Source organism: Raphanus sativus, chromosome 7 (genome assembly GCF_000801105.2).
Source record: "Raphanus sativus cultivar WK10039 chromosome 7, ASM80110v3, whole genome shotgun sequence".
Lineage (NCBI taxonomy): Eukaryota > Viridiplantae > Streptophyta > Magnoliopsida > Brassicales > Brassicaceae > Raphanus > Raphanus sativus.
Genome location: NC_079517.1, coordinates 25,716,185 through 25,743,354, shown reverse-complemented (window position 1 = coordinate 25,743,354; position 27,170 = coordinate 25,716,185). Strand labels below are relative to the sequence as shown.

Sequence of the window (27,170 nt, the reverse complement as noted above, 5' to 3'; positions counted from 1 at the left end):
AAAATAGTTCTAGTGATCGTTGATGGGTTCAAAGAGTTGTGCTTTGAAACAACAATCAACTTTAAGGGAGGTCAGTTTTATGAGGAAGAGGAGGTTACGGTGGCTTTGAGGTATGAGAAGTTGTTTGGGTATTGTACACTATGTGCAAGTCTTTGTCACACGGACGAGAAGTGTCCCTTAGACAAGAGAAACCAGGCTAAGGCTGATATAAGACTCGGATGGAGCCTTTGGAAGGTGGTGGAGATGGATCCTCAAGCTGGCTTTCACGCACTCTCTTGAGAATAAAGGATGGTAGATGGTATAGAAATCAGTAAAGATGAAGGTGATTGATGAATGAACTACTGTCCCTTCACATCCAAGATAACCTGAAACAAAGGAAGAACAGTGAGTTTATGAATAAGGAAAATAAGAACATAAACTAAAAGATGAAGAGATGGGATGGTTGATGAATAGTTGTTTGAAGATGGATGGTGGGAAGATGATGTTGGATAGAAGATGATTGACTCTCTCAATCTGTGGGTTTGATTGACTCTCTCAATCTGTGATCTTCAAGGCTGATAAATCTCTCAAACAACCCTTAGAACCACGAGCTCAGTAGATCTCTAATGCTTCTCACACTTAGAATTCTAAAGAACAACTCAAAGAACACTCTTTGAAAAGAAAATGCTTTGCATACTATTTTATTGATTGAAAGGTGAATCTAAAATGTACAAATGAGTCTGCTTATATAGGGCACGACCTTAGACAGAGACCAAACGGATATAAAAAAAAGAAAGGAAACAAAAATAAAGATAAGGCTGCAATGGTGCTGGTCATGATCGAAATAGAGCCGTTGGAGTGATATCTTTGGGATTTTGTCTTGGCTTGAGTTTCTTTGAATCTTGGACTCTTCTTGAGTGTAGAATTCAAGAAAATTGGTTTCATGCAGAAATTCCTCCGGGTTAGTGAGATTCATCGTCTTGACTGAACACATATCCTGGTTGGTCCGTTTTGGGAAGTCTTCTTCTTCTTTGGGAAAGGCTTCCTGTTTAGGAAGGATTTCTGCATCTTTTGGAAAGGCTTCCTGTTTAGGACGGACTTCTTCTTCTTCTGGAAAGGCTTCCTGAGCCTGAGCTTCTGGTTCAGCTACTGATGTTCTTCTGGTTCATTTCTCCTTTTCTGATGATGACTTGATGTCCTCATCATACTCTCCCTCTTGAGAAGGTTTCGACCTCGAAACTGGATAACCTGTTTCACCAAGAGAAAGCAAGTTAGCTTTTATTCGTCTTTGATAGTTTAGAGTCTTACCTTGAAAAACTTGAGGTGTGATGATGCGTGGGGCATTTGGGGGTTCTCCTTTGAGAAGGTAAGATAGGATCACTCCTATTTTCTGGTCTTGTATAACACTTTCTCCCTTAGTGTGTCTGGTATTGATCAGTATGGGCAGTGATATCTCCTTGTCTTGAACTTGGCTTTGCAACAAGTTCTTCTTTGGTGGGAGCTCTTCCCGAACAGCCTCTTTACTACCTGCAATGATCTCAACATTCTGGGAAAGAAACAAGTGCATTATATCTGGGTTTATAAAATTATAAATAGGAAGGTTTAAATTCAGATTTACCCAAATAGTTTCAGATAGTTGAAGAAATATTTGCTTTTTGGCAGCATGTGTGCTTTGGATGGTTCTTGCAACTTCTTCAACGTTTTGTGGACAAGTCAGGTGCTGTCCATGGCTTTCTTTCAACCTCTCAAAACTGTTAGGTTGTCCATCCTCTTGCTTTATACCTGGATCAAAACTCTTTGGCAAAGACAAGTGCATAAATCCAGAATTTGAAAACTCTAATGGAGAAAGACTATCACTTTTTGTTGGTTCTGTCTTCAAGTCAAGTGATGTATTTCCTAATAGCTTTCTAGATGGACAATTTACAGCAAAGTGGCCCCTCTTATGACATCTATAACATGTCTGAATTTTAATATTTTTAGAATTAGAGGACTTACTTTGACTTGATGATGCTGGTGGTTTTTGCAAACCTTGTGCCATAGCTTCATCTTCAGTTTGGGGTTCTCTTCTCTCAAGAACTACTTCAGCCTTCTTTTTCCCTGGTTGTAAAGTTCCTTTTGCGGATGGAAATGTTTCTGGTACCTTTATCAACTGGAGTGAACTTAGCTGTGAGCGCTCTTGCTTTTTGACAGTTTTCTTCTCTATAACCGGTTCTGTCCTTTGTGGGCTGTGATGCTGGTTAGTTTGCTTGCTATTAGGCTTAGAACTTATGGTTGAGGTGTGAGGACAGACTGCATGTGTAAGGATCATGGGGAACTCAAGTTCTGGACCTTTCTCCACGAATTCCTCAAGTATCTCCAATTTGAAACTCTCCCAAGTATGAGCTGGGTCACCACAATACCAACTATTGTATTCCTCTTCTTCCCACCATGTAAGAGCAGGACCAGTGAGTGTCTTAGTAGCATAAGACAGCTTCTCCTCTTCTGGAACGTGGTGACTTTGGAACAAGGTCTCTATTTGGTCCTCCCACTCTAGGTATGCTTCAGTTCTTTTGCCATAACCGGTGAAGTATATGGAATGAAGTTCTTGTTCCATAATATTGCTTCCAGCCTCACTTATGGCTTCCTCCTCTTCAGGCACGCCTAGTTCATCTCCATGGATCTCAGTCTCATGGCTGGATTGCATGGTTTCATCACCACGGACTTGAGAGTCAGTTTCCTCATACCATGAACCAGAATCTCGGTAAGACTGCATAGACAATGCTTGTCTTTCCTCAAAACCAGAGAATAGCTCTTCAGACTATGACCCTTCTTCTATGTCTTGATCATTATTAGGACTCTGGTTTGACTCCTCACGCCTTGAATTGTCACCAAAGGTATTTTCTTGTTCAGCCTCTTGATTCAAGGTATCTTCTTCTTCCTGCCATGAATCACTTCCATAGTCTTCCTGGTCAGTTTCTTTATCATCACCTTCTGTATTATCTCCAGGAAATTCATTTTCTTCATTGAAACTGATATTTGGTTCAGTTTCTCCTTCATACTCTCCTTGGTGGCTGGTATCTTCATAGGAGTAATCAGGGGGCTCTGGTTCGGGATATGCTTCATCAGGGTCGTCTCCATACTCTGACATAGAGTAGTTATCATCAGAACAGGACTCATCACAGCCATCCTCTTCATTGGACCAAGCTTGGTCGGTTTCATCAAGCTCGGAGTCTTGGCTTGAATCATAGGAACTTTCATCTTCTAAGTAATCTCCCATAACTTCTCTTCTGTATTTTTCTTATTGGTACCTTGCACAAACAAAGAAAGGAGAATCAATTTGTGCCTTAACAAAATAAGGAACGAAGAATAAAGAGAAAAAATTGAAAACTTGTGTTTTTTTTTTTTGAAGATTTGAAAACAAATGGAAAATAAACTCTTTTTTTTTATCAATCTCGAAATTTATAAACTAAAACAAGCAAATTAATTTTTTTTTTTTTTTGGTTTTCAATTTAAAAGAAACAAAACATGAATTAAAAAAAAAGATCCTATGATTAATGCAAATGAAACCGAAAAAGGAAAGTGGAGCTATGCAAGTAAATGCAAACAAGGATGATTTTTTTTTTTGAATTTTCTAAATGAATCAAACAAGCAAATGAGTTATCTTTTTCATGCCTCTCCCTGGTTTTAACACCTAGAACAAGCAAATGCAATAATGGACAGAAAATGCAAGCAATGCAATTTTTATGGATTTTTATGATTTTATAAATGAAACAAATGTAAAAGAGATGATGAGTGGATAGATATCACCAGATTCAAAAGCTTTAATCTCTGATACCAAAATGATATAAGACTCGGATGGAGCCTTTGGAAGGTGGTGGAGATGGATCCTCAAGCTGGCTTTCACGCACTCTCTTGAGAATAAAGGATGGTAGATGGTATAGAAATCGGTAAAGATGAAGGTGATTGATGAATGAACTACTGTCCCTTCACATCCAAGATAACCTGAAACAAAGGAAGAACAGTGAGTTTATGAATAAGGAAAATAAGAACATAAACTAAAAGATGAAGAGATGGGATGGTTGATGAATAGTTGTTTGAAGATGGATGGTGGGAAGATGATGTTGGATAGAAGATGATTGACTCTCTCAATCTGTGGGTTTGATTGACTCTCTCAATCTGTGATCTTCAAGGCTGATGAATCTCTCAAACAACCCTTAGAACCACGAGGTCAGTAGATCTCTAATGCTTCTCACACTTAGAATTCTAAAGAACAACTCAAAGAACACTCTTTGAAAAGAAAATGCTTTGCATACTATTTTATTGATTGAAAGGTGAATCTAAAATGTACAAATGAGTCTGCTTATATAGGGCACGACCTTAGACAGAGACCAAACGGATATAAAAAAAAAGAAAGGAAACAAAAATAAAGATAAGGCTGCAATGGTGCTGGTCATGATCGAAATAGAGCCGTTGGAGTGATATCTTTGGGATTTTGTCTTGGCTTGAGTTTCTTTGAATCTGGACGGTTTAAGAGGATAAGATAACTTCTTTGGGACCTTCCTGGGAGCTTGATAAGTGCTGATCTCGTCCATAAATTGAAAGGAATATAGCTGTTGGAGTTTGAATGCTTGAGACTCCAAATAAGGCAAGTGTGGCCATAAATACATCCTCTTGATCATGTGGGTTCTGGTGCATGGTAAGAACGTATCTGACTCTCCTGGATACTTGTATTGGTCTCCTGAATGGTTAGATGTCTCTCCTGGTCGCCATAGCTTGGTTTGGGATTGATTGAACCGGTGAGACTCCAAATAAGGCAGGTGCAAAACTGGTTTGACCGGTTTAGGGAAATGGGCCATAACTCCATAATTCCAGGGACTTTTCTCCTCATTCTTGGCTGGTTAGAAAGCTAAGAGATCCACCTTGAAGAAAATAGATTGGTTTGGATCGGAATGCTTCTTCATTGGGCTCGAAACTGCTTCTAAACTCGGACCCTCGCCGGTAGACGGGCTGGAAAACCTCCAGTTTGAGAAATTCATATCTTTCTGGTCCGGATAGATTTTGGGCTGATTCAAATTGGTCTTGGACTCTCCTTGAGTGTAGAATTCAAGAAAATTGGTTTCATGCAGAAATTCCTCCGGGTTAGTGAGATTCATCGTCTTGACTGAACACATATCCTGATTGGTCCGTTTTGGGAAGCCTTCTTCTTCTTTGGGAAAGGCTTCCTGTTTAGGAAGGATTTCTGCATCTTTTAGACTTTCCTGTTTAGGACGGACTTCTTCTTCTGGAAAGGCTTCCTGAGCCTGCGCTTCTGGTTCAGCTACTGATGTTCTCCTGGTTCCTTTCTCCTTTTCTGATGATGACTTGATGTCCTCATCAAAGGCTCAAGTGCAAACTCGTGAGGTCAGTAATGGTGGTTGGCAGGATGTGGGCAAACATGATGATAGAGCGAGAAGCTATAAGGGAGTGCTTATCAATGGCAATGGCAATCACCAGGGGAAGGAGAGAGATGGTAGAGACTACTATGGCAAGGGAAAGGGGAAAGTAGGTGGGGGAGCGGAGACTAAATGGTTGCAAAAAGGTGAGCAAAGCAACAAGAGAGGTTATGGTAACCGGGGGTATGCTAGAGGAGAAGATGAAACCTCTCGCTACAGGTCACAATCGAAGGGAGCAACGTATCAGAGTGGGTACAAGGGACCTTCATCGGGGGGTATACAGAGGACAGAGGAGATTCGGGCCAATGGTGGGGATGGTCAGCACTCCCGCGAGGAGGGAGAGATAGTGACTACTGAGGAGCATGGAACGCGGGGTGCATCCAAGGAGTTTCAAAAGGAGATACTTAAGACTCAAGCCGAGGGCTCAGAGGTGGTGTCTGATCTTGTAACCGTGCTGGAGGACACTCAATTGGTGCAAAACTTGGTGGACAAGCAAGCAGGCCTTTCGGAGACAGAGATTATGGAGTGGAATGAGATACGAGCTTCCTTGATGGAAAAGGGAATTGACTTGGATGCACCAGAAGATAGCAAAGAGATGGCAGAAGGAGAACTAGAGGATTTCAACATGGATATGGTCGAGTCAGAGATGCGGGCTTTTTCTCCAGGAAATGATATAACAGAAGTGGATACGGAACAGGAGATTACTGCAGTGGATGCAGAGCCGGCGGTAAAGGAAGCAGGGAAGAAGCAGGGTACTCGCAAGAAGGTTTTTAAGGGGATGATAAGTACAGCGGGGAGCAGCAAAATGAGGCTGGCATCGGCGTTGGCATCACCAAGAAAGCGTGGGACATCCAAGGTACCTGCTCGTCATGGGGACAATGTTAAACAAGAGGAGAGTAAGGAGGCTTCAATCCCGAAACCTGATCAGAGCAAGAAGTAGTTTATGTGTTACGAAGCTTGTAAAAGAAGTCTGCAAGGAGGGCATGATGGTTATGTTGTTTTCAGTTTTTCAATAAGCTCAATGAGCGTTTATGTTTTGGTTCTTTTTAGTGTTTCTCTTGTTATATGGGTGATAGTTTATCACCGGCCTTCGGTTGATGAATGTTTTCTCACTGAAGCTTGGAATAATAATGGTCTTTTGAGTTTATGGTTTGGGTCTGATTGGCAAGTTTGGCATTCCTGCGATTCTTTTTTGGTGATTTTTATGGCAGTACAGGAATTTATTAGGGGCTTTGTGATCATCAGGACAAACATCAGGATGTTTTTGGTCTCTTCAAACCAAAAACCTTGTACAGAGTGTTTAGTGCACAGGTGTTTTTCTTCACGATGTGAATGGGTTCTAGAGATGACACTGGGGCACACAGGGTCAATAGATTGGTTGGAAAAGTATGTACAAGAGAGAGTTTGGTTATTTGGTTATTCGGGGAAAATTTGGTTACAAGATATTGGCCTTCACATCACATGGCGAAATGTGATGATAAGAACATATGCGAATTTCACAAGAATGGGCTATTGGCTGGTATTGAGATGGGCTGTTGATGGATCAAAATATTTTGGCATTTGGGCGTTTTTATCTTATTACATTATTTGTCGAGATTTGGATTTACAAGGTTCTGAATTTTTTACCTTAATTTTATTGGATTTTAAGGAAATATGGGATAATGATAACGGTATCAGAGAGAGACAATATGAAATGTCTCGCTGGAGTTCCCAGGGTCTCTTTACACCTGTATTACAAAGCTCTGTTGAGCTACTCCAAGAATCTTTTTAATGAGAGTTCTCAGCTGGAATTGCAGAGGGGTCGGAAGTAAGTGGACTATCAGTTATTTGCGAGAAATATGGCAGAAACATAAACCGGATTTTTTATTTCTCTCTGAAACAAAAAAGGACTATGAGTTTGTGCAAGGATTTCAAAATCATTTCGGATTTGATAACTTGGTGACAGTGGATCCTATAGGAACAAGTGGTGGCCTAGCACTTTTCTATAATAATGACCATCAAGTAAAGGTGTTATACTCTAGTAACAGAGTAATAGATGTGGAAGCTGTGACACTCGGGAAAAAAGTTTTTCTTACTTTTGTATATGGTGATCCGGTACAAAAGTTAAGGGAACAAGTTTGGGAACGGCTAACTCGATATGGGTTATCTAGATCAGCTCCTTGGTTTATGGTTGGGGATCTGAATGAGATCACCGGAAATCATGAGAAGGAAGGGGGTGCGTTGAGGCACCTGGATTCGTTTGTACCGTTTAATAATATGATTAGGAATAGTGGTTTACTGGAATTTCCGGCAAGGGGAATAAAATGTCATGGCAAGGGCGTCGGGGAAAAGGAAAAGGGGCTTTTATGGTGCGATGTCGGCTTGATCGTGCACTGGCCAATGAAGAGTGGCATACTCTATTTCCTTGTTCTTACACGGAGTATCTAGGGATGGTAGGATCAGATCACCGGCCAGTTGTAACTTATCTAGAGAATAAGGTTTCAAAAAGACGAGAGCAATTCAGGTTTGACAAGAGGTGGTTAGGCCAAGAGGGATTTATGAACTCGATTGAAATGGGTTGGTATTCAAATTCAAGCAATGGTACTGGTGATTTAGTGGGCAAGATTAGTAACTGCAGACATGAAATCGCAAAATGGCGAAAACATAATCCACCGTTTGGAAAGGATAAAATAAATGAACTTTAAAAGGCACTGGAGGAGGTTCAGACTGACAACTCTAGGACGCAAGAGGATATCTTGGAAGTATCACGGAAGTTACATGCCGCATATAAGGATGAAGAGGAATATTGGTATCAAAAGAGTCGTAATATGTGGTACATATCTGGGGATCTTAATACGAAGTTTTATCATGGCTTAACAAAACAAAGAAGGGTACGTAATAGGATTGTAGGCTACATGATAATAATGGAAATTGGGTTACGGAAGATACGGGTATTGGAAAAGTGGCTGTGGATTATTTTTCGAACCTATTCACATCCACTTTACCCACAGACTTTGATAGCTTCCTGGAAGAAATACATACTGGTATTACTCCACAGATAAACCAGCGTCTGTTGAGAGTAGCAACAGAGGAAGAGGTGCGACAGGCTCTGTTTATGATGCACCCTGAGAAGGCTCCCGGACCTGATGGGATGACTGCTCTTTTTTCAGCATTCTTGGAATATAATCAAACAGGATTTGGTTACTTTGGTAAATGATTTTTTGGTATCTGGGGAAATGGATCCACGATTGAATATTACTAATATATGTATGATCCCGAAAACAGAAAGGCCCACTAGGATGACAGAACTACGGCCGATAAGTTTATGCAATGTTGGGTTTAAGATTATATCCAAGGTATTATGTCAACGGTTAAAAGGCTGTCTACCTGCTCTTATCTCCGAGACCCAATTGGGATTTGTGGCAGGTAGACTGATCTCGGATAATATCTTAGTAGCTCAGGAAATGTTCCATGGGCTGCGGACGAACAAGGCATGCCAGGGAAAATATATGGCAATAAAAACTGACATGAGTAAAGCGTATGATAGGATTGAATGGAATTTCATTCGAGCTCTTCTCCATAAGATGGGTTTTGATTCCCATTGGATAAAACTCATGTTGGAATGTGTATTGTCGGTACAATATCAAGTGTTACTTAATGGGCAGCCAAGGGGCCTGATATCACCCCAGAGAGGATTACGGCAAGGGGACCCTTTATCCCCGTATCTATTCATTATGTGTACGGAAGCACTGATCGCGAATATCAAAAAGGCAGAGAGAAACAAACAGTTAACTGGTATGAAGTTGGCGAGGGCCTGTCCATCGATCTCACATCTGCTCTTTGCAGATGATAGTCTCTTCTTCTGTAGAGCACGAGTAGATGAGTGCCAAACCATCCTACGGATTCTAAAGGAATATGAGACTACTTCTGGTCAACTAATCAACTTTGACAAATCCTCGCTTCAATTTGGCCACAAGATTGGGGAGTCTACCAGACAAGAGTTGAGAGACATCTTGGGTATTCAAAACTTGGGAGGAATGGGGACATACTTGGGTTTGCCAGAGAATTTTGGAGGGTCTAAAATTCAGGTTTTTAGTTTTCTCCAAGAACGGTATAACAACAGGATTAATGGCTGGACTTTTAAATATTTTACCAAAGGGGGCAAGGAAGTGATCATTAAATCGGTGGCTACGGCATTGCCTAATCATGTAATGTCCTGTTACCGACTCCCAAAGGTGACCACAAGGAAATTAACAAGTGTGGTTGCTCAGTTCTGGTGGAGTCTAAGAGGAAGTACCAGAGGTATGCATTGGCAATCTTGGGATAAGGTATGCATCAGTAAAGAAGAAGGAGGACTGGGGTTCAAGGATATAATGGATTTTAATACAGCCATGCTTGGAAAGCAATTATGGAGGCTGATAGAGAAACCAAATACTCTATTCTCACGAGTTTTTAAAGGAAGGTATTTCAGGAATGCTTCACCTCTGGAACCGATACGTTCATACTCACCGTCATATGGCTGGTTGAGTATTACATCAGCTAGATCTCTGGTTAGCAAAGGACTAATTAAACGGATGGGAACAGGGTCATCCATCTCGGTATGGAATGATCCCTGGCTCCCAACCACTCGCCCGAGACCAGCAAATAAAAATCATGTTCTCAGTCACCCCAATCTCACAGTAGATCAACTTATTGATCCAGATTTACGTATCTGGAATTCACAGGCAATCAGGGCTTTGGTGGATCCCAATGATTTCAGCATTATTGAAAGCATACCATTGAGTAGGTTTCGCAGCGTAGACAGGGACGGATGGCATTTTACTCAGAATGGAAAATACTCAGTAAAATTTGGGTATGAGGTAGAGAGGGTATATCCGGATACGGCCAAATCTTCACCATTATTTGGGCCGACAGTTGATTTTATTAAGGCGCATTGCTGGAAAATTCGCTGTCCACCAAAGATAAAACATTTCTTATGGCAAATAGTGTCAGGATGTATTTCAGTAAGGAAGAATTTGCACTCACGTGGATTATCAGGGGATCTATATTGTGACCGATGTGGCGCTTCGGAGGAATCAATTAATCATGTATTTTTTGAATGTCCTCCAGCGCGTCAGGTTTGGGCACTGTCCCGGATTCCATCGAATCACACCATCTTTCCCACTAAGTCTATTTTCACAAATATGGACTACTTATTCTCGAGGGTTCTTCCGAAATTAGAGGATGATCAGTTTGCGTGGATATTATGGTATATCTGGAAAGGACGGAATAACAAGGTTTTTAGCAATTTGGATATTGATCCTATGGATACACTAAAGTTAGCGGAAACAGAATCGAAGCTTTGGAAGGAGGCTCAGATAATCCCTACACCGGTAACAGGTCAACAACTCTTGGAACTACCATCAATTCCAGGACGGTGGTGTTTTGTTGATGGATCCTGGAAGGACAAAGAGAGTTTCTCAGGGCAAGGGTGGTATAGCACCCTTGAGGGTTTTGATGGACTTATGGGCACACGGAATGTAAGGGCTTCTTTATCTCCTCTACACTCAGAGATTGAGGCTTTACTTTGGGCTATGGAGTGTATGAAGAATCTTAGACAATACAGGGTTACATTTGCGACGGATTGTTCTCAATTGGTGAAGATGGTTTCGGAACCAGAAGAATGGCCTGATTTTGCAACTTATCTATCAGATATCGAGACTTTGAAAGGGAGTTTTCACAGCTCAGATATTATTTACGTCCCTCGCACGAAGAATCAGAAGGCCGATAGTCTCGCAAAATCTGCTAGGCAGCAACCGACCTTTGTCGTGCATATGGACGCAGAGTTACCAGCTTGGTTTACAGAGTCCTCTTGAGTCTGTAAAGTCGATGACAAAAAAATAAAAAAATAAGTTTGAACCAAGTTGACTCTGTTTATGTTGCTACCAACAAATTTTGAACCAATTAATAAACAATAAATCTATCAAATTTTCAAATAAATTATTAATTATAATTTTACAAATATCTAAAACTAAAAATTAAACATCAATAAATAATCATATACTATAGATATATTATAAAAATAATATATATATATATAGTTAAAATCATATATTAAGGATCTTTGATATACCATGCATATTATAGTATTTTTCTACAAATGGTAAAGAATACATTCTAACATTGTATTCACATATCATCCAAATCACCCAAGAAAACCACGGTAATTCGATTAATAAAATATACACAAAATACATTCATACATGTTATGACCAAACTTACGATAAATGTTATGTCTACCCACTTACAAACACATTCCTATTAGATAATTTTATAAATAAATTTTTGTTTACTTATTTAAATTTCAAAATATTTTTTTATTATTTTAGTCCATGTAAATGTTATTGGAAAATACACATCATAGAAAAAATTTACCACAAAAAGAACTAAATACAAAAATTGGTTAAAGGCTTGCTTTTCAAGAGGTACACAAAAAAAAAAATTACAAAAAATGTTTTATTCCTAAAATATCTCACATATAACTTTTGTACATTTCTTCATTTGAAATGGCCAAACAATAATTTTTAGATGATTTCAAAGCATATAAGAGTGAAAATAATTTATTTTAATAACATTCACTAATCCAAACATATATAAAGGTGAATGGAAAATAATTTCCATTATCATGTTTGATTTCTGCTAACTGATTTTTTAAACAATACAAAAAATATTATTCACCTCAACATTAGGCATAAAACATTACTATTACTTTACCTAAGATAAGTCACATTAATCCACTGAGAAACTAATAAAAACATATTTTATATAAACAACAATATGTACCTTAAAAAAGCAGCCTATCTATTTGTAATCTTCTGATTTATAAATTATAAATTCATTAATTTTTTAAAAAATACACAAAACCTTATAAAAATTATAGAGCAGCTACTTTCTGGTCTATTAAAGAAGTTTGAGAAATTCATGCACATCATTTAAACAAACAAAATCACCACCAACACACAGGGAAATCGGCCAATTCATACCTCAACAGAGGACCGCGGTCCCGATCAGTACATAAACTCATACCATGTGCTAAAACATATATCAACACGTAAAAATTTCAAGTTTCATACATCAACTAACAAAATTCGGCTTTTACATACATTGACCGTTTATCCGTTAGTAAAAATACCGTGGTCCCGATCAGTACATAAACTCATACCATGTGCTAAAACATACATCAACACGTAAAAATTTCAAGTTTCATACGTTAACTAACAAAATTCGGCTTTTACATACATTGACCGTTTATCCGTTAGTAAAAAATAACAGAGTCTAAACTATCCGTTAAATATTGATTACGTGGATTTTTAATATTTTAAATAATTAATAATTAATAAAAAATTCTAAAAAAAGGGAAGGAAGGGGATTCGAACCTGCGTCTAGACAACACATGCACTGGTCTTTTGACCACTTTGAAAGACAAGATTTGTTGATTGTTTTCTCCATAGATTCTATTTCTACCGAATACATATTTCATTCACATATGTCAATTCTCTCGAATAATTACTTAAATAAAAAATGAAAATAAAAAATTATTCTCTCAAGTAATTGTTATCGAAATATATATATTTTTAAATTCAAAACTTTTATAAAAATAAATATTTCCATTTTGTTTTTCAATGTTTTGAAAAATTTAAAAGGCAATTCTCCTAAATAGACTATTTTGATATAAAAAAATAAAAAAAAAAAATAAAAAATAAAAAATAAAAAATAAAAAATAAAAAATAAAAAATAAAAATAAAAAAAAATAAAAAAAAAAATAAAAAAAAATAAAAAAAAAAAAATAAAAAAAAAAAAATAAAATAAAATAAAAAAAAAAAAAAATAAAAATAAAAAATAAAAAATAAAAACCATGTAATCTGAAACTATAAAATAAATATATTTTAATAGGTAAAAAGATCCTTATATCCTAGATATATGAATAGAAATAACTAAAAATAAATAAAAAAAAAGAAAACATATAATCTGAAACTATAAAAAATAATTTTGGATATAACGATCTTCTTACCTATTAAATGAAAAAAAATGGTCATTTTCATCCCTAGTATTTTTTGTGACAAAAATTTGAAAATAATCTATTTAGGAGAATTACCTTTAAAATTTTTCAAAACATTGGAAAAAAAGCTGGAAATCTTTTTTTAATAAAAAAATTGAATTAAAAAATTATATATTTCGACAAAAATTATTTGAGAGAATAAATTTTATTTTTCATTGTTTATTTAAATAATTATTTGATAGAATTGTCATATATGCATGAAATATATATTAGGTATAAATAAAAACTATGGAGAATACAATCAATAAAATCTTGTTTGTCACAGTGTTTAAAAGACCAGTTAATGTATTGTCTAGACCCAGGTTCAAATCCCCTTCTCTTCCCTTTTTTTAGAAATTTTTATTAATTATTAATTATTTAAAATATAAAAAAATCCACGTTAACGTACAGTTTAGACTCCGTTTGACTAACGGATAAACGGTTAATGTATGTAAAAGCCAAATTTTGTTAGTTGATGTATGAAATTTGAAAATTTTACGTGTTGATGTATGTTTTACCACAGAGTATGAATTTATGTACTGATCGGGACCGCGGTCCTCTGTTGAGGTATAAATTGACCGATTTCCCCCAACACACATACCATTGTAGTCTAAACACTTTTCGTTTTTCATGGTTTTTTTTGCCTTGCTTTGCTTTGTTTCAGTTTTACGTTACAAGAAATAAACTACATCCACATAATTACGCTGTTTAGATTAAAGAAGCTTGAGCAAACGGCATGGTAGAAAAAATAAATCAACGAAATATCACTCAATTTACTCTAAACAACATTAACAAACTACATGTCACTGACCAGTAATTCGAAACTACATTCGATGGAAAGACCCAACGGCTTAATAAATAAGAACCACAGCAGACCAAGCTTGGCACACACATGAAACCTTACTACCTTGAAGGCCACTTTTTAATAAAAAACTGCCACCATTATTTGAAGACAAATCTGTTAAACAGATGTGACCTACAAGTTACAATTGACACCACCCAAACATTTCAATAAAGCCAACATGCATAATCTTATTTCCCTCTGCCAAAGTCTCACAAATAACTGTTTTGATCAACAGATGTAGGACGAAGTCGAACAAAAAAATCATAAGACAAATTTTTTATAACCCGTGAAAGTTATGAATTCAATGGTTCTAAAAGTAAAAAGAAAATGTTTGTACATTTAACAATATTTTACAACAAAAAACTTATAGAACTAAGATAAAAGAATACTTAGATCGTGGGTCTGATTAGTTGGGTTATAATGCAAAATTTTTGTAAGAATTTAATTGCTTTATCCATATAGTTGTATGTTTATTAGCTGTAGAAAAATATTATAACTTTTAAACCGTTGGTTGAAAGAAAATAATAAAATATGAACACAAAATAATAGGAATGTTAATTCAACCAATCCGACTACAATTTAACTAATTTTCTGTTCATTTTTCTCATCACCTTATATAATTTTTTAATAAGAAAAATATTAAAAGATCAATTTTGTAGAACAAAAATAAAAAAATAATTTAAAATAACTTCAAAATTTTATGGAAAGTTATTTTTTAATAATAACTTAAAATATTTATATGCTAAAATATACATAGAAAGATATAATTAAAATTAAATAAAAACCCAGGGCGTAGCCCGGGCCAACCCCTAGTGTTCATAACATGATATATACAACTCTCTAACTTAATATCAAATTATTTTTTTGTTATAGATTAAACGGTAATAAAACATACACGTGAAATTGTTAAAATAAAAAAACAAACACGTGAAATAACACTTGAATACCTAATTCATAATTTGAAATATTTTTGTAACGAAACCGATTTGCTCATAGTCTTTCAAGTTCAAAGAAAAAAAAAACATAGAACTCCAGCTAAAAAAAAACAAATATCACAAGTATATAAATATCCAATTAGAAAATTTGAAATATTTAAACTATTTTAAAAATTAATTAGGAAGTTCAAAAATATTTATATTATCTAAATTAATAAATTGATGATTTAATCTAAAAGTAATAAAAATATGATAAATAAGCAAAATTAGCTAGAATCATGAAGAATGTGATAAATCAACAAATCACTTCATAGATAATAATATAGATTAATGATTTAAGCTAAAAAATAATAAGAATCTTATGAAGTTAAAATAATTATAATCATAATTCCAATTAGAAATTTTGAAATATTTATATTATTATTTAAATTAATAAATTAATTAGAAAGTTCAAACTAAATTAATTATCTAAATTAATAAATTAATGATAATCTCTCAAAACTAATAAGAATATAACAAATAAGTAGAGTTAGCTAAAATCATGGAGAATATGACAAATCAGCAAAATCACTTCATAAATAAAAGAATAGATATGCTAATACACAAAATTTAATTTATAATGTTAACTGATTGAAAATTTTCAGCCAAAAAATCATGTTACCGATAGATAACAATTGGCATAATATGTCATTTAAACATATTAATTAAAATTATTATTATATAACAGATGGTAAGAGAAAAATATGACTACATTTAAAAATATTAAAAAAAAAATTTAAAAAGAAAAAAGAAGAAAAGAAGCTGTAAAAAGAAGCAAAAGTGAATCGCGCGTGAGACCTACCAAACCTGCTTGAACTTTTGTGTCAGTACTGTTGCAGCAGGTCCTGTCAGAAAAGGGTATTTTCGACAATTTAATACCAAAATGTATTGTGCTGGTCAATTTTTTATGTCATAGACAAACATCTAATTTTAGCTTTTATTTGAGGTATTTAACTCATTGTCCCTATATATATATTCAGGAAGCAAACCGAAAAAGACAGATAAGACAGAGGGGACACTAAAAAAAATGATTAGAGGTTAATCGACTCTATTGAACCACCACGTCTAGGACATCTCGTATGAGTACCCATGTCGTTGCCTCACATCTAGAGAGTTTACCACAAGAAACGTTTCATCTTGATTGGATCAAATAGGCTTTTCAGTTGTGTTTTGATGTCAGAAGACTCAGAACAAAACTTCTTTGTTGATATGATGAAAGCATGTTTGTGTTTTCTGTTGGTTCAAATATACAATATACATCGAAGTTCGGCTTTCTTACTCATATCCACACAATTGTCTTTGTGTATGTAACAAGAGTATGACACAAAATTGGTTAATAAAAGAACTAAAAAATAAAAAAAGTATATCCAAAAAGAGCAAAAACAAATACCAGAAATTGCAGTGCAACAACATCCTCTGCTTTTATTTTCTCGGTTTCAGAGGTTTTACATTAACTCTGTCAAATCTAATATTCTCATCTGAATAGGGGTGCCCCCCCCCCCCCAATAATTTAATAAATATCTTTAGTGAAATAAAGTTTCTCTTTTCGTATGACAAAAGAGGCAACATGTATGAAACTTACCAAAAACAGAAAGTAGAAAAGACTTATGCCTTCCAGAGAGTTTTGATCACATCTTTGAGCGTTTCAAGTAAACAACAACAGCTATGCTCGTTAGCACAACAGCTCCTGTAACCACCGCACCACCACGCCATGTAACCCATCCACCTCTTTCTCTCTCTGTAGTAGTATTCGCTTTCTTGAGTTGACCCGTTTCCAAGCTCAAGCTCCTTGTTCCTCCTGTCTCTGTAAAGTCCAGATGCAGCCTCAATACCTTTTGTCCTGCAGACCTAGCAAGAGTAACAGCACCAACCAAATCACTATCCGATGTAATCAAAACCTTATCACCTTCATCATCCTCATATATAATCTGAGGCCGTTGTTCCACATCGTTGATGTCACTACCGATTCTTTGCATCACAATACCCATCAGCTCTTCCAGGTTCTCAGCAGAAGAAGTAAAACGATGCACACGGCCCTTTAGATCTTCGAGCTTGAAAGAAAACGAGTTCCCAAGCCCTAGAGAAGGGTAAGAAGTGAGCTTCCCAATGTCTGAATGATGCATCATCGCCGACATTTCGCTTTGAGTGTCTGAATCATCAGGAGGGTCTAACGCAAGAGCTGAGTCCCAGAACTTCTGCATCATGGTATTAGCCATATCGTTCACAGCTCCAGAACTATTCTCAACCATTGAGATAGCGGCGTGAGTAATCTGCAACACATCTACACAAGCAGCAGCGGAACCGTCTTTGTCTATGATCGGAAGATGTAAGAACTTCCCATCATGCATTATATGCAACGCATCAAGAATGGTCGTCTCCAGCGAGGCACATTCAGGATTAGGTGTCATCACCTTCTCCACAAGAGTAAGCTCAGGAGATAAGTTCTGGGCCACGACACGCATAAGAATGTCCTTTGAAGTCAGTATCCCCTGGATCTTGCTCCCCACGGAGATGATGACAGAGTTAACACGCAAGTCCCGCATCCTTTTGGCAGCAACGGAGACAGGATCTGATGGTGCCACAAGCGCAACTTTGGAATTGTCAGTGATAATGGTTGACAAGGCGGGCTTAAACATTCTCTCCCGCAGCGTCTCGATGAAAGCATAAGGCGCAGAGTATCCAGCTCCCCATTGCTTCTCAACACCTTCAACAGCAGCAGCTAAAGCACTCCCTTGCTCAGCAGCTTTCTCCATCCTGGAGATAGCATCGTACAGACACTTGGTGATATCCAACAAAGCAATGACTTCGCCATTCTCCACAACAGGCAAGTGCCTAAACTTGCCTTGAACCATCTTCTGAAGAGCTTCAATAGCCAACGAATCAGAGGTGACGAAGATAGGGTTCCTTGTCATGACTTTGGAGACCAAAGTCTGTTCGGGTCTCAACCCTTCAGCAATCACCCTAGTAGCAACATCTTTGTCGGTACAAATCCCGGAGAGAAGCGCACTTGAATCAGTCAAGAGAACAGCGTCAACACGCCGAGCAGCCATTCTCCGACAAGCGTCAAAGACAGTGGTTCCTTCAGGGATAGTGAGAGCTTTGGATAACCGAAGCTTCTTAACTGTTCTCTCAACGCTAGAGAGAGGTTGAGAAGGAGGTGAGTTTGGTTTTGAGGTGTTCCCACCATTGACCACGCTTCCGTTCTCTGATTTCTTTGAGGCTCGCCGCACAGTGGTGGAGGCTCCCTGATGTTGAAGAACCACCCGTCGCCTGACTACTCATCATACCTATCGATCTGAGATTTAAAAAAAAAGGAAATACCTATTGATTCAGAAAACTAACCAATTGCACGAATCTGAGTAAAACCCAATTCTGTTGCAAAAATCAAATCAAAGATGCAAATCCGATGCGCACACAATGAAATCAGATCGGAACCCTAGAATGAATTTGATTGGGATTAGGGTGTGTACCTTCCTAATCGACCAGTTGTCTTTGTCTCTGGTTGTTTTCCAAAAGCTGTTAACAATTGTCGTTAGCCATTTTATCGGCGTATGTGTTGTTGTTGTGCTTCGCCACCCTCTTCTTCTTCTTTGAATTTAATTATACGTGAATTATAAGCTACGAATAATAAATGTATTTTTCCATAATATAAAAACAAATCTGGCAAACCGGAAATTGAACCTTAGTTGTGGCTGTAGTAAATGTACTTCCTTTTTATAAAATTTGTAATTTGAGTCGCCACCAGTAAAGAGCCACTAATACGACATTTTTCTCTTTTTATTATCACTACATAAATACAAATTTTATCATCAACCGTCCACATAAAATAGACGGAAAAAGGTCAAATAATTTTTTTTTTAAAAACGAAAAAATATTATTGACAAATATTTGATTATTGGTTGTCCGCAAATTTGCGGGTACAAATTTTGATATAATATAATGTTTTGTGTTTTCGACATACGATAATATATTTTAATATTTTAAAACCAAAAGTGAATTTTTGGTAGCTAATTTTAAACATATTTTTATTTGTTAATATTTTATAAAAATTTAAATAGTATTTATGTAGTATTTAGTTAATTTTTTACATCTTTTACAAATCAATATTTCATAAAATTGTTTTATAACATTTTTTTATAACGTCTACTTTATTGATTACATAGATGAAACATAATCAGAGTGAAGATCAGATGTTATTGATCTCGGTACATAATTATGAAACCAATAAGAACAATGAAAAGGTATATTATTCCTTGCTAGAGTATCTGCTACTCTGTTATCTTCTCTTCGTACCCAAGTGAATTGTAGATCTTCAAACTTCTCTTTCCACCAGAGTGTTTCACGAATCCAATTATAACCAGCAAAATAAATAGTTTTGCGATTGAGGAGGTCCATAGCTTGTTTGCAATCACCTTCAATAATTACTTTTGTGTAGCCTCTACTCCAACATTGCTGTATTGCCATAAGAATTCCTTGTAATTCGCTATCCAAAGCTGAGCCAACACATAAGCCAACACCTTGTCCCGCTCGTTTGAAAACTCCATTAATACACTCCTAGGATGCTTCTCTGGATGATAAGGGGATAGATCCTTGCAAGTAGAGAATCAGAGACTCAATCTTCTTCAAGGCTAGCTTGTGGATTGAATGGTGACACAAAGAGTTATGGAAGGGACTCCTTGATATTCCTAAGTAATCAGTCTCGGATATGACACACCAGGAAGTATTACTCTTGTGGTTTTGTTAGATATGACACACTAACAAAGACTCAAGAAATCTCAGAACTACAAGGAAGCTTGCAGTCGACAGTGAGAGAGACAAGAGTCTGAAAATAAAAGATTGGATAAAATGAAACTAGGGCATCCGAGTACATATTTATAGAGAAGGCAAGGAACAGGCTCCTTGTTCTCTAAATGTGACATAATAAACAATAGTCTAAAATAAAACATAAGATAAAATATGAAAGTCTGAAAATCCTAAGTACATCAAATGAGTGATAGGAAAGCAACATATGGCCTCGTTAAAAACCTATCTTTGGAAAACCCAGTGGGACAAAACCAAAGATAGGGAAAAAGAACACACATATGTTACTTGCTCATTTGATGACTATCTAGAAAAAGAAATAGCTTGAATTGTGGTAAGTGTGTCTTGGTTGATCAAGCTTCTTCCAAGACTTACTTCTTGCTTCATGGATGTCTTAAGTAGTCCTCCAATGGCTTCTTTGAGTTGCTTGCTTCTGGCTCGAGTCATGGGACCCTTAGGCATGGTGAGAGCATCTTCATCAGCTGGTTCCTCCATGGTCTCCTTGTCTTCTTTGCTTGACTTGTCCATGATCATATCATCCCCTCCCTCTTGAAAAGGATTTGTCCTCAAAACTGGCTCATCTGAAACTGTTGCTTATATCGTACTTACCTTGAAGATCAAGCTTGTAGGCATTGTTATTGATTTTCTGGATGATCTCAAAAGGACCATCTATTCTCGGCATCAGCTTGGACTTTCTTTCTTTAGGAAACCTCTCCTTGCGCAAGTGAACCCACACTTTATCACCTACATCAAAGATCATCTCACGCCTGCCTTTGTTTGCTCTTTTGGTGTACTGCTTGGTCTTCTCAACAATGTTTCTTCTTGCCTGCTCATGGATTTGCTGTACCATCTCTGCTTTCTTTTTCCCATCCATACTGACCCTTTCACACTCAGGTAAAGGCATTAGATCCAAAGGTGAGATGGGATTGAACCCATAAACAATTTCAAAAGGGGAAAACTTAGAAGCAGAATGCTGAGCATGATTATAAGCAAATTCACAGTGAGGCAAATATTCTTCCCATGATTTCAGATTCTTTTTAATGAATGCACGCAAGAGAGTTCCAAGAGTTCTATTAACTACCTCAGTCTGCCCATCAGTTTGTGGATGACATGTAGTAGAGAATAACAGCTTAGTACCTAGCTTAGACCAAAGAGTCTTCCAAAAATAACTAAGAAACTTAGTATCTCTATCAGAAACTATAGTCCTAGGCATGCCATGAATGCGCACAATCTCTCTAAAGAACAGGTTAGCAACATGCAATGCATCATCAGTCTTATGGCAAGCAATGAAATGTGCCATTTTAGAAAATATGTCCACAACTACAAAGATAGAATCCTTACCTGTCTTGGTCCTTGGCAAACCCACAATAAAATCCATAGATATATCATTTCAGGGGTGAGTAGGAATAGGCAAAGGAGTGTACAAACCGTGGGGTTGGATCTTTGACTTAGCTGCTTTGCAAGTTTCACACCTTCCACAGATTCTCTCAACATCTCGTTTCATGTGTGGCCAAAAGAAGTGATCCTGCAAAACCTTAAGAGTCTTGGCAATACCAAAGTGTCCCATTAAACTTCCTCCATGGGATTCCCTGACAAATAAATCTCTTAAAGAACAGTTAGGCACACACAATCTATTATCATAGAATAAGAATCCATCCTGCCTAAAGTAATGTCCTGCAGCATATTTCTCACACGACTGATAAGCTTCGTGAAAGTCAGAATCAGTTGCATACATATCCTTAAGTTGTTCAAATCCTAGCAACTTAGCATCAAGAGTATTCAAGAGAGTATACCTTCTTGATAGTGCATCAGCAACTACATTTTCCTTACCTTGTTTGTATTTGATCACATAAGGAAAGGTTTCAATGAATTCTACCCATCTGGCGTGTCTCTTGCTGAGCTTGCTTTGTCCCTTGAGGTACTTGAGAGACTCATGGTCTGTGTGAATGACAAACTCCTTTGGCCATAGATAATGCTGCCAAGTCTGTAGAGCTCTCACCAAGGCATATAGTTCTTTGTCATAAGTGGCATAGTTGAGAGTAGCTCCACTTAGTTTCTCACTGAAGTATTCTATGGGCCTTCTATCCTGCATCAACACAGCACCAATACCAATTCCTGAGGCATCACATTCAATTTCAAATGTTTTAGAGAAATCAGGAAGTATAAGGAGAGGAGAGTTAGTAAGCTTCTCTTTGAGGATTTGAAATGAGGTTTCTTGTGCTTCTCCCCACTTGAATCCTACATCTTTCTTGATAATCTCAGTCAGTGGAGCTGCTAGAGTGCTGAAGTTCTTCACAAATCGCCTATAGAAGCCTGCTAGCCCATGGAAACTCCTTACTTCATTTATGGTTTTAGGAATCGGCCACTCTTGTATGGCTTTCACCTTCTCTTGATCCACCTTTACTCCATCTGCACTCACAACAAAGCCTAGAAAGACCAAGTTATCCGTACAGAAAGTACACTTCTTAAGATTAGCAAAGAGCTTTTCTTTTCTCAAAACATCAAGAACAGTCCTAACATGAACTATATGCTCTTCTAAGCTCTTGGAGTAAACTAGGATATCATCAAAGTAAACTACCACAAACACTCCTATAAAAGATCTAAGCACATGATTCATCAATCTCATAAAGGTACTAGGAGCATTAGTTAAGCCAAAAGGCATCACCAACCACTCATACAAACCATGCTTAGTCTTGAAAGCAGTTTTCCACTCATCTCCTTCTTTCATCCTAATTTGATGATACCCACTTTTCAGATCTATCTTAGAAAAGATGCTAGAGCCATGCAATTCATCAAGCATATCATCTAATCTAGGAATAGGGTGGCGATACTTCACTGTTATGTTGTTGATGGCTCTGCAATCAACACACATGCGCCAGCTACCATCTTTCTTAGGCACAAGGAGTACTGGAACAGCACATGGACTCATACTCTCTCGGATATGACCTTTCTCCATCAGTTCCTCCACTTGTCTCTGCAACTCCTTAGTCTCAACAGGATTGGTTCTGTATGCTGGTCGGTTAGGAAGAGTGGAGCCAGGAACAAAATCAATCTGGTGCTCAATCCCACGAACTGGAGGCAATCCAATGGGGCTATCTTCTGGAAACACATCTGCATATTCCTGTAAAAGAGAGACTAGTTCACTCGGATGATCCTGTGGAAGATCAGTGACTGTTAGCAAAGTCTCTTTAAACATAAGTAAAACAATAGAGGGTTGAGAGTATAGAATTCTTTTGATATCTCCCTGTTTGGTATAGAGGCTGTGATGTTTCTGATCAGGCTTGAGGTCTATCTCTTTCTTTTTCTGAAGTTGGAGCTGATCCCCATGAACTTCCTTAGGTGACAAAGGTACCAGCACTGTCTTCTTTCCATTAAACTCAAAAGAGTGCTTATTGGTGAAACCATCATGAACCACTCGCCTATCAAACTACCATGGTTTACCAAGAAGAATATGGCTAGCTTCCATTGGTAATACATCACACAAGATCTCATCTTCATATCTACCAATGGCTATAGGTATCAGCACTTGATTGGAGACTCTCATCTCACCTTCCTCATTGAGCCACTGCAACCGGTAAGGTCTAGGATGCTTCTGAACTTTCAGACCCAATTTCTTCACCATAGTCTCACTAGCTACATTGACACAGCTTCCACCATCAATAATAAGGCTGCACACCTTTCCCTGAACCAAACACCTAGTGTAGAAGAGATTCTCACGCTGCTCAGTTTCTTCAGTCTTAGTTTGCAAGTTCAAGAGTCTTCTTGTCACCAACAACCTTCCTTTAACCGGTTCTACTTCACTCTCTTCACCAGAAATTTTCAGATCAGAACCGGAGTGCTCTTCTTCTGATTCATACTCTCCATTCTCAAGTAGAATCATAACCTTCTTGTTGGTGCACTTATTGGCATAATGTCATCTTCCTTGACACTTGAAACACTTAACATCTCTAGTTCTAGAGCTTGTAGCTTCAGCTTTGCCTTTGTCTTTGCTGAATGTGCTGTTTGGTTTAGTATCTTCTTTCTGCTGAGGCTTGCAATCCTTCAGATAAGATGGTTTCTCTTCTTTAGTGTACTGATACTTGCTGGACCCATAGTTGCCTCGCGAGTGATGCTTTCTCTTAATCTGTTGCTCCACCAGAATAGCTTTGTGCAACATCTCTTCTATCTCTATATAGTGCTGCATCTCCACACTGTCTTGTATCTCGCGGTTAAGCCCTCCAAGAAACCTTGCCATAGTAGCTTCTCTGTCCTCAGATATACCAGCCCTTAATATCAGCAACTCCATCTCTTGGTAGTACTCTTCCACAGTCTTGGATCCTTGTGTAAGTCTCCTCAATCTTTGATGAAGATCCCGGTGGTAGTGGTTAGGCACAAACCTCTTGCGCATAAGAGACTTCATCTCTTGCCAAGTATCAACCGGATACTCTTGATTCATCCTCCTAGTAGTCACCAGTTGATCCCACCAGCTCAAAGCATAATCATAGAACTCAGTTGCAGCAAATTGAATCCTCTGAGCATTGGTGTAGTGTCGGCAGTTGAATACAATCTCAATCTTCTTCTCCCACTCAAGATAAGCATCAAGATCAACTTTGCCATGGAAGGGAGGGATCTTAAGCTTCAAACCAGCAAGTTCATCACGGTAAGGTCTTCTATCATTATGATCACGACGAGTTCTTCTTCTACTACCTCGTGATGCTGAGGAAGAACCACTTCTCTCACTTCTGTGGCGCTCATAGTAGTTATCAGTCTCCTGTGAACCAGCATGCTCTTGTGGAGTGTGAGTTCGACGGTTCCTTCTGGACTCATTACTGTGACCTTGACCAGTAGCTTGTCTGATTTCATTTCTGATCTCTTTCATGTTTTCATTCATCATCTCAGTCATGCTTTCCAACATGGTTTGTTTCAACTGAGCGGCCATTGCTTCCATCAACAGTTTGTTCTTTCTCATCAGGTCTGCTGCATCATCAGTCTCGTTTACCATGCATATGACTGTTTTCAGTCTTCTCCTTTCAGCTCATCACACAAATGAGTAAGAATTATTCTTTCCTAAGAAAAAAAAGAAAAGAAAACATAATGAATTACAACTTTCTGGAATGATGGTAAGTAGTATTGAACAATAACTAAGAAACTAAGTCCAGATCTATCATAAGAAAACACACCAGCCATAAACACACAAAACAATGGTAAGACACAACCAAATCTTTCGTCATAAACAATTGCAACACAAAGAGTGAGGAACACAACTATCTATCATAAACAAACACACCATCCCTAAACACAGCCGCAATTAATATTACAAGTTAAAGAGTATACCATATTGATCTTCAAAATGTACACTGAGCAGGATTTGAAAGCAACAAATAGTGGCGTTGCCAAAAGTTAATAAAAAAGACCCCACTGCCACAAACCAGAACTTTAAAAGTTACAAAATAACATAATGCTAACAAAGATCAAAGGTGATAATAACAAAATATGTCATAGATGGAGCACACAATAGAATCTACTACGAAAAATCACGGCAAGAAACTGCTATAAGGGTATAAATATAAATATGCAAAAAACAAAGCCAAAGGATGATAAAAGTTTCTACTTTAGACATCGTTAAACACACAAGGATCCAACTTTTATAGTTGTACCCAAGCTAAACTTAGTCAAAACTCAATATCACAGAAACCCATCAACTGATTCATATAATTATCTCAATTTTAGATATACAAAAGAGAAGTCAAGGCAACAATTACGAAAAAGAAAGAAACTGATCACCATGATTGAGAAAGAACATGAACAAGCTTGAGAGCGAGAAGAAGGGTGAAGGAGAAGAGCAAACTATGCGCTGAAACCGCTTCTCTACACCAATATTTCTTTACCCTTAAGTCACTAATCCAATCAGAGAGACTCTTTTTGACACAGATCACAATTCAAAATTTGATTGTATGAAATTAGTGATTTTTTCTTTGAAAATTTCAAGAAGTAAACACATAAGAGAAGAGAAAATGATTTGTTATAAAAACCGGTTTTTCAAAGTCATCGACGGAGGTTGACTTTCCATGACCAAGGCAAATCATGGCAAGCTTAGTTTATGGTAGTATTATTTTACTTTTTGTATGTGACTGTGTATAAAGTGAAAAACAAATTTGAAAAACTAAATTATATTTATATTAAGGATACAAAACTATCAGTTAGATGTTTCTTTGTTAAAAATAATCGAATGACTTATTGTTAGAACTAAATTAGAAAAAGCTTTAAAAACATAATTATATTTTTGATTTATAGTTTAATTTGTAAAATAATAGAAAAACTTTTGACGTGATAAAAATATAAAATTAATTTACGGTCAAGATTTGTTTCCGTCAAAGTGGATATGAGATTAGGATTCGGATTATTTTTTTGGTTATTGACACTTGATTTGGTTAGGTTAATGTGGATATGAGATTGAGATCCGGTTTATGTTTTTGATTTTTAATTGACATTTGATTTGGAAGCCAATTTTCAGAAACAAAAACAAAATGATAGGAAGAAAAAAAAAATTAGTCAAAAGAAAAAAAATATATAATATCAAATGTTCTGATTATATAATATAAAGTTCCGTAGGAAAATAAATATTAGATCCCATAAAAAATTAGAAATAAGAGTTCAATTATACAAAACTATCAAAGGTTAAACTATCACAAAAAAATACAAACAACAAAATTCAACTATCACAAAAATGTTTACGTCAATGTAAAATAAAATAATTTCAAACTCAAAAATATTAAAACTCTTTATTATGCATTCTATAAATATAAAATATTCATAAATTCACAAAATATATAGTTCGGAAGACAACATCTAACGAAATAATTGTATATGAAATAGTTGAAAAATTAAAATTGTCCCGGGCGTAGCCCGGGTTAACCCCTAGTATCATCAATACAATACTAAAAGCTAAATATCCTCAAAGGTTAGCCTGTCCACGTCACCCAATTAAATCAACCAATCATATAGCTTCAATCTGTCACGTCATTTTTGTTTGCTCGAGACTAGCCCAATTCAAGCCCAGTTTCGTCTAAGCCCTAATTTCGTCTGAAGCGTAGAGATTAGTTCATTAGTTCATCTTCCGACTGTTC

At 36.9% G+C, this 27,170-nt stretch overlaps 3 protein-coding genes across 3 annotated transcripts; all 3 read right to left on the bottom strand.

Moving 5' to 3' along the window:
* Window positions 1-664: 664 nt before the first annotated feature.
* On the bottom strand, window positions 665-5,205 carry LOC108814308 (uncharacterized). The gene is made up of 2 exons (XM_018586848.2): window positions 1,288-5,205; window positions 665-1,227 (listed from the first exon to the last, which is right to left on the bottom strand). Exons 1-2 carry the CDS (start codon window positions 2,729-2,731, stop codon window positions 1,145-1,147), a joined length of 1,527 nt encoding a protein of 508 aa, XP_018442350.2. The 5' UTR covers window positions 2,732-5,205; the 3' UTR covers window positions 665-1,144.
* On the bottom strand, window positions 2,777-3,235 carry LOC130498134 (acidic leucine-rich nuclear phosphoprotein 32-related protein 2-like). Its single transcript, XM_056991502.1, has one exon. It carries the CDS (start codon window positions 3,233-3,235, stop codon window positions 2,777-2,779), a length of 459 nt encoding a protein of 152 aa, XP_056847482.1.
* Window positions 5,206-16,583: 11,378 nt separating the features above from the next.
* On the bottom strand, window positions 16,584-18,904 carry LOC130497844 (CBS domain-containing protein CBSCBSPB3). The gene is made up of 2 exons (XM_056991086.1): window positions 18,735-18,904; window positions 16,584-18,559 (listed from the first exon to the last, which is right to left on the bottom strand). The coding sequence occupies exon 2, from the start codon at window positions 18,312-18,314 to the stop codon at window positions 16,893-16,895; it is 1,422 nt and encodes a 473-aa protein (XP_056847066.1). The 5' UTR covers window positions 18,315-18,559; window positions 18,735-18,904; the 3' UTR covers window positions 16,584-16,892.
* Between the last annotated feature and the right edge of the window lie 8,266 nt (window positions 18,905-27,170).

What these genes read in the sequence shown, in the direction of transcription:
- LOC108814308 (XM_018586848.2), bottom strand. Translation starts at nt 2,731, where the DNA reads ATGCAGTCTTACCGAGATTCTGGTTCATGGTATGAGGAAACTGACTCT. An exon ending in CACACCTCAAGTTTTTCAAG is followed by an intron (nt 1,228 to 1,287) that starts GTAAGACTCTAA and finishes TTGGTGAAACAG; the next exon opens with GTTATCCAGTTTCGAGGTCG.
- LOC130498134 (XM_056991502.1), bottom strand. Translation starts at nt 3,235, where the DNA reads ATGGGAGATTACTTAGAAGATGAAAGTTCCTATGATTCAAGCCAAGAC.
- LOC130497844 (XM_056991086.1), bottom strand. Translation starts at nt 18,314, where the DNA reads ATGGCTGCTCGGCGTGTTGACGCTGTTCTCTTGACTGATTCAAGTGCG.